This window comes from Tiliqua scincoides, chromosome 1 (assembly GCF_035046505.1).
Source record: "Tiliqua scincoides isolate rTilSci1 chromosome 1, rTilSci1.hap2, whole genome shotgun sequence".
NCBI lineage: Eukaryota > Metazoa > Chordata > Lepidosauria > Squamata > Scincidae > Tiliqua > Tiliqua scincoides.
In genome coordinates this window covers 164,126,901-164,138,352 of record NC_089821.1, presented here as the reverse complement: position 1 = coordinate 164,138,352, position 11,452 = coordinate 164,126,901, and the positions used below count along the sequence as shown (strand labels likewise).

The 11,452-nt window shown below is 44.9% G+C and overlaps 1 protein-coding gene across 2 annotated transcripts; it reads right to left on the bottom strand.

The window, feature by feature from the left end:
* Positions 1-2,625: 2,625 nt before the first annotated feature.
* ADI1 (acireductone dioxygenase 1) lies at positions 2,626-10,586 on the bottom strand. 2 transcript variants are annotated; one of them, XM_066612370.1, is made up of 4 exons: positions 10,488-10,586; positions 6,771-6,890; positions 5,712-5,891; positions 2,626-3,229 (listed from the first exon to the last, which is right to left on the bottom strand). In XM_066612370.1, the coding sequence occupies exons 1-4, from the start codon at positions 10,554-10,556 to the stop codon at positions 3,107-3,109; spliced, it is 492 nt and encodes a 163-aa protein (XP_066468467.1). In that variant the 5' UTR covers positions 10,557-10,586; the 3' UTR covers positions 2,626-3,106. The 2 variants fall into 2 exon arrangements, with proteins under 2 accessions (XP_066468467.1, XP_066468466.1); XM_066612369.1 differs by having other exon boundaries at positions 10,379-10,570.
* Between the last annotated feature and the right edge of the window lie 866 nt (positions 10,587-11,452).

Below are 11,452 nucleotides of genomic sequence, written 5' to 3'. Positions count from 1 at the left end.
ACCCACAGTTTGGGAACCACTGTACAAGCAAGACATTCAATTAGTAAAGGGTCCTTTATCACAGAATTCTAATAATGAATTTAAATTTGATATAGGGTACCGATTTCTTAGCAATGCCCTTATTTAATGCAGAATTAGAGATGTTCCTTCTATACTGCCAAGAATTCTTATTTATTTTTTGCATTTTATACCAACCTTCCTTCAAGGAGCTCAGGATGGTGTACATAGTTCCTCCTGTCCTTTTGCCCTCACAACAATCCTGTGAGGTAGGCGAGGCAGATAGTGACTGGCCCTAGGTCACCCAAGAAGCTTTAACAAATAGTATATGCAGATACAGAGACAGCTGCAGTTAAACTTCCAATCACTTCCGTTTGCTCAAGATGAAGGAGAGGGCACATGCCCCAAAGTATTTGTTGGATTGTACCACTGAGAAGGGAACTCCATGTAGTAACACATGGTACAAAACAAGAAAGTCATCATGCAGCACTGACCTGGTTTGTCCCAGGTCAAGGACAATGTTAGCAGCTGCACAGCTAAGAAGTGAAGTCCGGTGTGCTTCAGAGATTTTGATCAAAGTTGAGAAATGTATCCAAGGTCACCATCCTAGGCATGCTTTCCTGCAAATAAGCCCCACTGAACACAGTAAGCCCTCCTCATGAACAGGCACAGAAAATGCTCCCTAATTCCGCAGATCCACCATTGGAATATTGCAGGGAAAGATGAGATATATAGCTAAGTACGTCTGTGTGCTTGAGTCAGTTACAACCTGGATAGAGGCAGCAGTTACGGTATGAGGGAGTTTGAATCTTCCCCCTCATGCAGTCTTCCCAATTAAATTGCCCCCCTTCCTCCACAGCTGCAATTTGTCCCACCAAGAAAACCCATGTTTGTCTCCTTGGTGCAAATACCAGATTTTGGGAGGTGGAGACAATTCTGTGCATGCACAATCCCCAGTGCAGTGATGTCTGCCAGTATTTGTCTGTATAGGAGTGTAGTTTTAACCTTTCCCATCCATCTATACCACTGATGGGATTAACTGTAGAAGCTGTACTTCTGATCAAGAGAGGCAAGGCACCCAGTATTCCCCCCCATACCCATTTTATTCAGTCCTGCACTAAACACTGCACTGTCAGTTCACTACACAAAGGGGAGCCCCACACCCCTCATCCCCTGCAACAAACGTGGAAAGAATGAAAACCCACTTTACAGGAACAAAGCCTGATCAGGAGATCCCTTTATGAGGAAACGTATTTGAAAATGTTGATGGATATTTAAGATACAATATTGTCTCCTACTGCTCTACAAAAATACAACCACCACAACTGCAAAGTACAACTATTTGGATCTGGAAGGAAATACCATACCTACAGGAATAAGATATCAGCAGGAAAAAGGTTGATATTCTGAGTGGATGCCTGCAAACTATCAAACTCATCACAGTAAGGGGGCCTTGTCAAGGATGTATAATTTGCATCTTTTTGAGGCTCAGTCTTTGATATTTACATCCTTGGACATTACAAATGTTAACACCTATATTTCTTTGATACTATGTGATTTCGGTACCTCTTTGATATGTGGAGTCCATTTTAAACCTTTACATGCCTTTGATGCCTGGAGTCCAGCTTGGCGATAGACCCCTGTCAATTTTGTGTTAAGAGAAATGTTATAAAATTCTGCCTGGGAACAGCTTCTTGAAATCATAGTATCTCCCCATTCCATAGGCCCCAGGAAAGGGGAGGAACTGACCGCCTGCCTGCCTTCAAGGACAGGGTGCTGAACCTTTAATTAATAACCTCCAGCTGGGCTCTTGGAAGTGGGAGGGGGGAACTGAAGAGGAGCAATAACTCCACATGACTCAGCAAGAATTATTGCTTCATTTTAGGGGTGACTGGCTGAAATAGGTATAAAAATCCCCTTGGAAGATCTGGTAATTTGCCTTCCATCAGCCAAGGGAACAAGATGCAGACTGCTTGCACTGAGATATTCAGCACATGCTCCAGTGAAAGGATTTTTATGTAGGTAGCTTTAGGACCTGAGTTAGGTGTCTTGTTTTCTTGAATGGGGGGGGGGGTATTGGTTCTGTTTACCCTTATTCTCTTTTCTTTCAACAGATTCTTATAATCCACCTCATTTGGAGAGTACCTTACTGAAAAAGGGAAAAGTTGCTTAGCTAGATCCAAGCATTAGACCACACTGTGGGCCCAATCCTATTCAACTTTCCAGCACTGATGCAGCTGCAATGCAGCACTGAAGGGACAAAATGTTCCCTTACCTTGAGGAGGCGTCCATACATGTTGCTCTGTTGGCATGGTTGCATCCGTGATGAAAAGATGGATAGGATTGGGCCCTGTGTCACAGTACTATATTGTTTTTGGCAAGTGCTGAGGGGGAGAGGGGGCGTGGGGGAATTGCACAATCCTTCTGAACTCTCAAACGCTAGTTACAGTGGAAAAACAAGGTCCCAGTCCATCCTTCCATCTAGGATACTAGCTAAAGGTGGAGGGTGGTGACAGAATTACCAAGAAAGTTGCCACAGTTAAGCCCAACTACTGAATTGTCTGCCACGCTGCAGGTCCCTGGAAGAGGGGGCAATAGTGGGAGAAGGAAGGTACTTCACAGGCCTGATTGAAAATACTAGTACTTATATTTTCTGCTCAGAGTATTTTTTACAATGTTTGAAAGAGTAAGAATTTCTTCTTGATTGAATAAATCCTTGCTACATTGGTAAGCAAAGCACGGAAAACAACAAAAAGTGGCCACCGTTTCTAGCACACTGGATCAACCTGCTGATGTACTTTAATATTCAGTTACATACAAGACCATAATATAAGCAGGGAATCCCTAGAAATTACCAGTCTGAGCTAAATTCAGCCCCAAGATCTAATCAGAAAGGCTTCTCCTACTTAAAAAACAAAAATTAACTATAATCATCTATAGCCTTATAATTGATTCAGACGAATAGCTCAAAACTCCCATTCATTTCCCCTCCATCAGAATGGCAGGAAACCTAATGCTCATTAATAGCAGGTGGTGTTAAGAAAGCCATTTTGTCATTTCCATTTTGCAGAAGTTGCAGGCACTCTGTGTATTGAAACTTCCTATGGGTTTATTGTACCACTCGTGCCAAAAACTGCAGGTACTGTTTTCGAGCAGGAAAATGATCAGCCGGCCTGTTGTAAGCTGTCCACACTGGGTCTCCAGCAAACAGCCTCATTGCCTTCACATAATTCTGGAAGTGGAAACACAAACATTCACAGTTAGAGGCTGTGAAAGAGGTGGATCTAAATACAGAGCTTGGAGAGGAACATGGTCAAAGTAGAAGGCTTACAAATTAATAATAATAATAACTCAGTATTTATATACCGCCTTTCTGATCATCGGATTATTCCTCTGACTTTATTCAAGGCGGTTTACATAGGCAGGCGTTTCTAAATCCCTCAAGGGGATTTTTACAATCATAGAGGTTCTCTCTTTCAAGAACCAACAACATTTCAGAATGGCTCTTCCTGGTTTGGTCTCACTTCTGGCCTCCAGTTTTCCCAGGCAGGCTGACAAGCAGCTCCATCTCTCACATGGAGGGCAGCCAAGACGCTTCTTGCTCACACCAAGAGCAGGTGGAATCACTTAGCTGGGCTTGTCAGCTGCTTCAAGGTCTCGCCATTCTCAGTCGTTCAGGGAGCTGCTGGTGTCCTTGAACTGGCGACCTTCTGATGTTATCGTTGGGCTAACAGAGGCTCTACCCTCTAGACCAGTTCTCCTGCCCAAATTAAGTTAATGGCTACCCAAGATCTGAAAATGGCCTACTCTGGATACCAAGATTCTACCAACAACTTAATTACAACCTCCTAACTTGGTCTGGTGTGCATATCTTACAATATGGTGGGTCTGCTGTATTCGCTGATTCAGGACTCACAGATTTCATTATTTGCAAGTCCCCAAAACCATGGGTCAGACCCACATGGACCCTCCAGAGGCAAGGGGAAATGTGCTCCCTTTGCCTCTGGAGGGTGTTCTGAGGGCCAGGGGGGGTCATGAGCAGTCTCGCCAACTCTCAGAACGCCTTTTAAGGTCTCTGGGAGGCCAACCAGGTCACCTCTGGTTGTTTTTTCTAAACCAGGTTTTTGGAAAAAACAGATGTTTTAAGACCTTAAAAGGCCTTTGGAGGGTCAGGGAAGGCCTCCATCCCATTTGGTCCTCCATCCCCTTTCCCTGTCATCCTCTTCCATTTGGTTCTCCATCTCTAGTCAAAATCTAACATAATCAGCCTTAGAGTCAGGCAATCAATAAAAAAGGAACCACCCAGCAACAGAAACAATTTTCAGGCTTCCTTTTGACAACAAGTCACCTAGACTTGCTCTGCCATTCACAAGGCTGCTAAAATGCATACATACTTCTTAACATACTGGTCCAGTTCAGATGCAACATTAAACCAGGGTTAGCACAACACAAATGACCCTCAGCAAGTCCTGGATTTGTATATGCCTGCCCCTACCCATTCCTTTTTTTGTGCAGGAGAAGAATAAAAGCTAATATTGGCACTTGAAAAACAAAACTGCACTCTCTTATTACATGTGAACTCAGGGAATTGTGGTATGTTAACCAACTATATCTAAAATAAACCAGGGTATCAAACCACAGTTCGATCCTGTTCCAACATCTTGGTTTGTTCTAGCTCTAGTTAAGACAATTTCTTGAGTTCTTATCTCAGAAGTCTGTTACTCTACATCTACAAAGGCATGCAGATGATATTCCATGCATAGGAAAACCAACTGAGGGCGCAATCCTAACCCCTTATGTCAGTGCTTTCCAGCACTGGCATAGCAGTGCCAATGGGACATGTGCTGCATCCTGTAGTTGGGTGTCACTCACGGAGGCCTCCTCAAAGTAAGGGAATGTTTGTTCCCTTACCTCAGAGCTGCATTGCCCTTTTGTCAGTGCTGGAAAGCACTGACATAAGGGGTTAGGATTGAGCCCAAAGTGGGTTTTGCGAGTCATTGCCTCAGAGTCAGAGACCAAGGCCAAGATGGCGCTCTCAACTTTCTGAAATGAATGCTTTATGCCCCTCACGACAAGCCAAACAACAGGACAAGCAGATCAAATCTCCCAAGGCGCTGCTGGATCGTTGCTATGGCAACCCCAATCCCTTACTAAAGATGGATTTTATGACAAGGCTAGAGACACAAGCGCTCCATTCATCTGCAAAGGTAGCAGTGCAGAGCAGAGAAAGCACATGTGCTCTAACAGTGTCCCTACCCTGAACCTTCAGGAATTGATTTCTAATCCCAAAGTATTAGGGATGGTGATCTGGAAGATGGTCACGTTTGTGTTCAAAACTGGGCTAAATTCAAGAAAGATGTAGAACAGCTGCAAAACAAACAAATGTTAAAATAATATTTTAAATGAAACTGGCTGGCTTTCGGAGTGGGATGCCTCACTGGCAGGAGAATGTCTACAATGTGTTATAGTGTTCAACGCTAACTGAATTTTAAATAATACATTTAAACATTATTTGATTCAATTGGGCTGCAATGTGGACATAGGCCTAGGATCGGAATACGTGGCTTCCCTCTCTCCCAGGATGCTAACCCTGAGTTTCTAATTTAGTTGCTTGCATGAAGGGTCTTAAGAGTTTTGCTATTAAATGCAGATCACTGTCTATACAATTCTGTCCTGTGAGTGCTTATTAAAAAAAAAAAAAGGTAATGTCATACAGATTCATCCAAGGTAAACCGGTGATAAATGCCAGCAGGAAGTGTGACCATGTCTCCCTTTTCCATGGCAATCCGGATCCATTTGTCGTCTTTATCACGAACATCCAAATACCCACTTCCTTCTAGGATGTAGCGAATCTCATCATCCAGGTGTAAGTGCTCTTCATAAAATATCTTTATCTAGAAAAGAGAGGGAAAGAGAAGGCAGCCTTTCATTTAAGTGAGTCTGTTACAAGCTGTAGGCACACATCTCACTGAAAAGATTGCAAAATGATACCTTTAAAAAAAAAAAAGGGACAACCCAGAAGTCCTCGGCCATGCAGAAAGTGGCATTATGTGTTTTTATTTTGTATCACTAGTAAAGAAAATCACACCTCTACCTATGGGATGCCTATAAAAGGTGAAACTGGGCCAGGTCCCCACATGTATGCACCACTCATTCACTGCAGCATCAAGCCACAACTGCAGGCATGAAAGTCATCACGAAGAGAAATTCCTTATATTCCAAAGGTATCAAATCCAATACTTTTTTCACTGAGACAGTTCATGCAGTCAGGCATTCAGTAACTGTGCAATGAGAGATCAGGGGCTTTGAATGCATGGGTGAACCAGCCCTTATGGTTCCTAACTTCATCTGGCAGGCCTTTCACAGCTGGATAACAGGCAAGTAGCAATTAAACAAGTGTAGCTTAACCTTAAAAAAGTATACCAAGGAAAGCTTGACCTGCCAAATTCCTGGCTCACCCTACCCTCGCCCCCTCCCCCCCAACAGGAAGCAGGAAGCAATCCAAGGAGAGAGAGAGAGAGACACACACACATACACCCACCCCACCCCCCCCCCCACACACACACACACACGAGAAAAAGGCACATATTCCTATTACAAAAAGATCCAACCTGCTATTTGAAAAGGTGAAAACTGCCTGGTTCAATTGTTACAGAAAGAGAATTGACTGCACAAACAACAGAATCAGCAACTTTTGAACCTGAAACACACTCTAGTGGTGAATTCCAGCACTTACAACCTGTCTAAAGCTCCTGCAAAGGCAGAATTGTTACCTTTTCTTCATAATTTGGCAACTTGTCTTTATCTATTGTTATTATATCCATCCAAGAGTAGTTTTTCTCCTTCCGGATTTTGGCTAGCTCTGGATCAGTCTCATAGTTATCAGCATCCAGCTAAGGAAGGAAGGAAAAGGCTTCCTGACTAAATGATCCAAAATAAGGCAATCCAAGTCTTTCATATGCAAAATGCTCAAGAACCCCACAAAGCAGGTCACCAATATTTCCCCTGTGCAAGTGGGAAGGGTGGAGCTGCAAAATTCTACAGCCTGCAGAAGTCTTGCCAGGGATCCCCGGGCCAATTTCATTTGAGCCTGTGATGTTTCACTCTAAAAAAAGGGGTTGAAGCTCGGTGGCCCAACACCTGACTTCGCATGAACATTCAATTTCTGGCATCTCCTGGAATGTTGGGAAACCCTGGACAGCTGCTACAAGCCAGTGCAGATATACACAATACCAAGCTGGAGCAGTGGTCTGAACACAGGCAGTTTCCTATGTTCAAGAGTCAGTTTGCACTGTATTTGTTGATATAAAACTCAGGAATTCCTTTTTTCCCCAGAGACTCACCCTTACATCTTCCAAGTGCATGCAAGACACTTTGTAAACTTAATGGCCAAAGATAAAAATGCTAACTATGAGGACTAGTATGCAGCCATCTGTTCTTGGGGGTGTGTGTGTGGCCTACTTAGGCTGCAATCCTATGCACACTTTACTGGGACTAAACTCTATATCAGAGGTGCTCAATAGGTGGATCGCAATCTACCGGCAGATCGTGAGGCAAAATGAGTAGATCGCGGAGTGCCGACCCCCCCCCCTTTCAGGTGCCTCTGGGAGGAAACGCCGGGAGTAAGGCCCATTGTACTCAATGGGGCTTATCCCAGGTAAGTGTGGCTAGGATTGCAGCCTCACAGCCTAATCCTAGGCATGTCTACTCAGAAGTAAGTCCTGTTATACTCAGTGGGGCTCAAGGTACACCAACATACATTGTACACATAAATGTTATATGTTATGATGGCGTGAACATTGTAAAAAAACTCTGGTAGATCTCCGGGCCTTGCTGGGTTTCAAAGTAGCTCTCGAGCCAAAAAAGTGTGAGCACCCCTGCTCTATATAGAATGCAATGGGACATGCTCCTGAGTTGACATGCATAAGAGTGTGCCCATAAATAAATAATAAAATCACAAGACTTCTTTTCCAAGCAATTAAGCCCAACCTTTCCTAGACACACAGGCAAATGAGAAAGAGTGCTATAGAAGGGGACAGATGGTAAATACTCAATAGTAAATACTTTGTATGTAAAAGTATTTTTCAAAAAGTGGTAAATAAATATTCTTAATAATGCGTTGGTCCCAGGCTCAATCCCTGACATCTCCAGGTAAGGAAGAGGCCTGAAATCCTGCAGACTTACTGCTAATCTTTGTTGGTTGATCTAGATGGTACAATTTGGTCTATGAGCCCAGTCCTATGTCTGTCAACTCAGAAGTAAGTCCCATTAGAGTCAATTGAGCTTACTCCCAGGAAAGTGTGGCTAGGATTGCAGCCTAAGGGCCCAATTCTATCCAACTTTCCAATGTCAGTGCAGCCTCAATGCTGCCCCGAGGAATGGGAATGAACAGTACTGCAGGATGCAGCGCATGCCCTGTGGCACCAGTGCTGGAAAACTGTCCCTAAGACAGCTGTCTGTGAATATGTGAAGAAGGCAAGCGCAGATACAGTTGGCACCAAAGTTCTTGGCAGCCAACTTGCAAAGTTTTGCAAGTGCATGCCCAAAGGACAGTCAGGGCGATTCACTTGCCAAATCAAAAGTCCTCCAGAGACTGCCAATCATCATTGGTTGGATCTCCACAATATTTCTATAATGGGTCCTTTTATCTACTGACTCAACTAAAACCCTTATTCAGACTCTACCTTTTGTTCATTGCACTGCCTTGTCTTGCAGTTGAAACCTGCTCTTGACTCTCCTGCTTGTTTGATGTTCCTTTCTGGGTGCTTCAATAATATTACACCTCAGTGTGTTTCTCTTCACTGGCTTCCTCTATTATTTTCTAATAAGTTTAAACTTCTTCTTTTCACCTTTAAGTCTCTTTATGGTCTTGCCCCTGCTTATCCCTCTTTGTCACTTTCTCTCCTCTCTTCTCCTGGGTCCCTCCTTTCATCAAACACTCATCTTATTAAACCTCCACTCCCCTCCCCTGTTCTCATCTCAACACCTACTCCCTTGTGGCCCCTCACATGAGGAACGCTTTCTCTTTAACACATTTGGCTGGTCTAATGCTTTGTCTCACTTGGAGACATCATCCCAAACTTGCATTTTCTCCCACACATTTTCCTCTAATTGTACAATTTGACTTATTTCTTCATATGCCTAGATTAAGCCATTTCTGCCCAGCTTCCAGGTGTACATATTTGATCCCTGTTGTGTACATGCAACATTGGGCAGAAATGGCTTAATTATTTAACTTAACTATTATTAGTTTTATTAAATTATTTAATTTAACATTTTTCCTTTGGTCACTGTCTCTTGCAAAACAGGCCCTTTCCCTCTCCTCCTTCCATCTCATGTCATTTTCGGGCCTTGGAACTTTTTGGCAGGCACTTTTTCCATCTCTGTTTTTGTACAGCACCTGCTATATACTGAGTGCTTTTGTAAATCATAAATGACAATGGATTCCTTTCATTCATTCAAGAGGAAATTGATACAACACTGGTCTCCCAGCAACAAGGGCTAAGAGTCAGTGTCATAAAGGAACTGTCCATAAGTGTCCCATCATCCTGCACTTTCTGCAGGCGACCCGCCATCCTTGTCAGGGCAACTTTCCATCCAGGACAACAAAATTAACCTTCATGGGAAAAGCAGAAGGAACACAGTAAACAAGATTAAATTTTAACGCTGGCAGGAAGGAATCAAGGGGTCTTCACTGATTATTTTGCAAGCCTGATATACCTGCCCAGGTCTAGCAAACTGCTCCTTCTCAATCACTGCAATAGTTCCACCTTCAGGGGCAGCAGTTCAAAAGGAGTCATACTTACTCCCCTCCCTTTTAGCACAACCAGTGATTTATGTGCCCACACTGAAGTACCAGCCAGTGCAAGACATTCCTTCCTAGATGCGTGCTAAAGTAGAGCCCAAGCCTATGCAGATCTGCTCAGAAGTCCCATTATAGTCAAGGGAGCTTACTCCCAGGTAAGTGTGGATAGGATTGCAGCCTCGCAGGCCAATTCTAAGGGGCCTACTCAAAAGTAAGTCCCATTAGGTTCATCGGGGGCCCACTCCCAGGAAAGTGTGCATAGGATTGCAGCCTTAGGAATTAAAGGTTTCTGCTTCCTCCTCCCCAATACATCTCCGCGGCTTAACTCCGCGTGTAGCTCGCCTGCCTGAAGTCGACCACTCTAACCACTGCCCCACACAGCCTCTCCCCTTGCAAGCGTAAGAACTACATCAGGAGCGGCTTGCAAAGCTGCCTGCCCTTCTAGCACAGCGAGCGGGTCTGGCTTGGGGCATATCCTGATGCGCAGGCGAGGGAGGAGAGGACTTTGCCAGCAAGCCGGGATCCAGCACAGCAGCCCCGATCCAGCCGCTTCCTCCCTCCCTCCCTCCTGCCTACTTTCCAATAGAAGACGCCCAGCTGACTCAGCAGCTCCAGGCTGGCGGGCTGGTTGGGCTCCCGGCGGTGAGGCTTGCGCTGGTCCTCCCCCGACTCCCCGTCCATGTACCAGGCTTCCACCATCGTGGCTCCTGCACGGCAAGTGCCTGCCCCCTTCCCAGCCAGCGCCGCCTCCCATCAAGCAGCGCAGGGGCCAGCCTAGGGCGACTCACCGGAACTCCGCCCTTCGCTTTGCAGCCTGCGTGAAAACAGGTCTCAGCACAGTAAGGCGGGGGGGAGGAGATCCTGGTCCAGCACCCGGAAATGAAGGGGAGGGACCCCCTGAAAGACAAGTTCCAGAAGGGTGGGTTGTGCATGGCCCGAGCGTAGGCATGTCTACTCGGAAGTAAGTCCCATTATAGTCAATGGGACTAACTCCCAGGTAAATGTGGATAGGATTGCAGCCTCGGGCTACAGCCCTGTCCACACTTTCCTGGGAGAAAGCCCCATTGACTATAATGGGACAACTTCTGAGTAGACATGGATAGGATTGTTTTCTCAGCCTGCAGCTAGAGAAACAGCCTTGGGCCAGTCAGCCTCACCTACCTCATAGGGTTGTTGTTGAGGACAAAAGGCAGGGGGCAGCTATGTACACCACCCTGAGCTCCTTGGAGAAGGGTGGTATAAATTATGTAACTAGACCAGTGATTCTCACACCTTCAGCACTGGGACCCACTTCTTAGAATGAGAATCTGCCAGGACCTACTGGAAGTGATGTCATGACCGAAAGTGACATCATCAAGCAGGAAAATGTCTAACAATCCTAGGCTGCAATCCTATCCACAGTTACCCAGGAGTAAGTCCCATTGGCTATCATTATTAAAAGAATATGCATAGTAGCTTGTTAAAAGTACAGGTCTGTCACATTTCCCCACACATCAGTCACATACCATGGTAGCATCAAGTCTAATATATGAAAAATGAAATATTGAAATGCGTGGGGACCCACCTGAAATTGGCTCACAACCCACCGAGTGGGTCCTGACCCACAGTTTGAGAAACACTGAACTAGACAGACTCCTATGGCACTAAAGT

Bases quoted from the DNA above. Each gene is read 5' to 3' on its own strand.
- ADI1 (XM_066612369.1), bottom strand. From the start codon at position 10,501: ATGGTGGAAGCCTGGTACATGGACGGGGAGTCGGGGGAGGACCAGCGC. The intron at 5,892-6,770 runs GTAACAATTCTG...TCTCTTTTCTAG, and splicing joins TGCCAAATTATGAAGAAAAG to ATAAAGATATTTTATGAAGA. The intron at 3,230-5,711 runs GTATGACATTAC...TTCCACTTCCAG, and splicing joins GGTTTACCTTGGATGAATCT to AATTATGTGAAGGCAATGAG.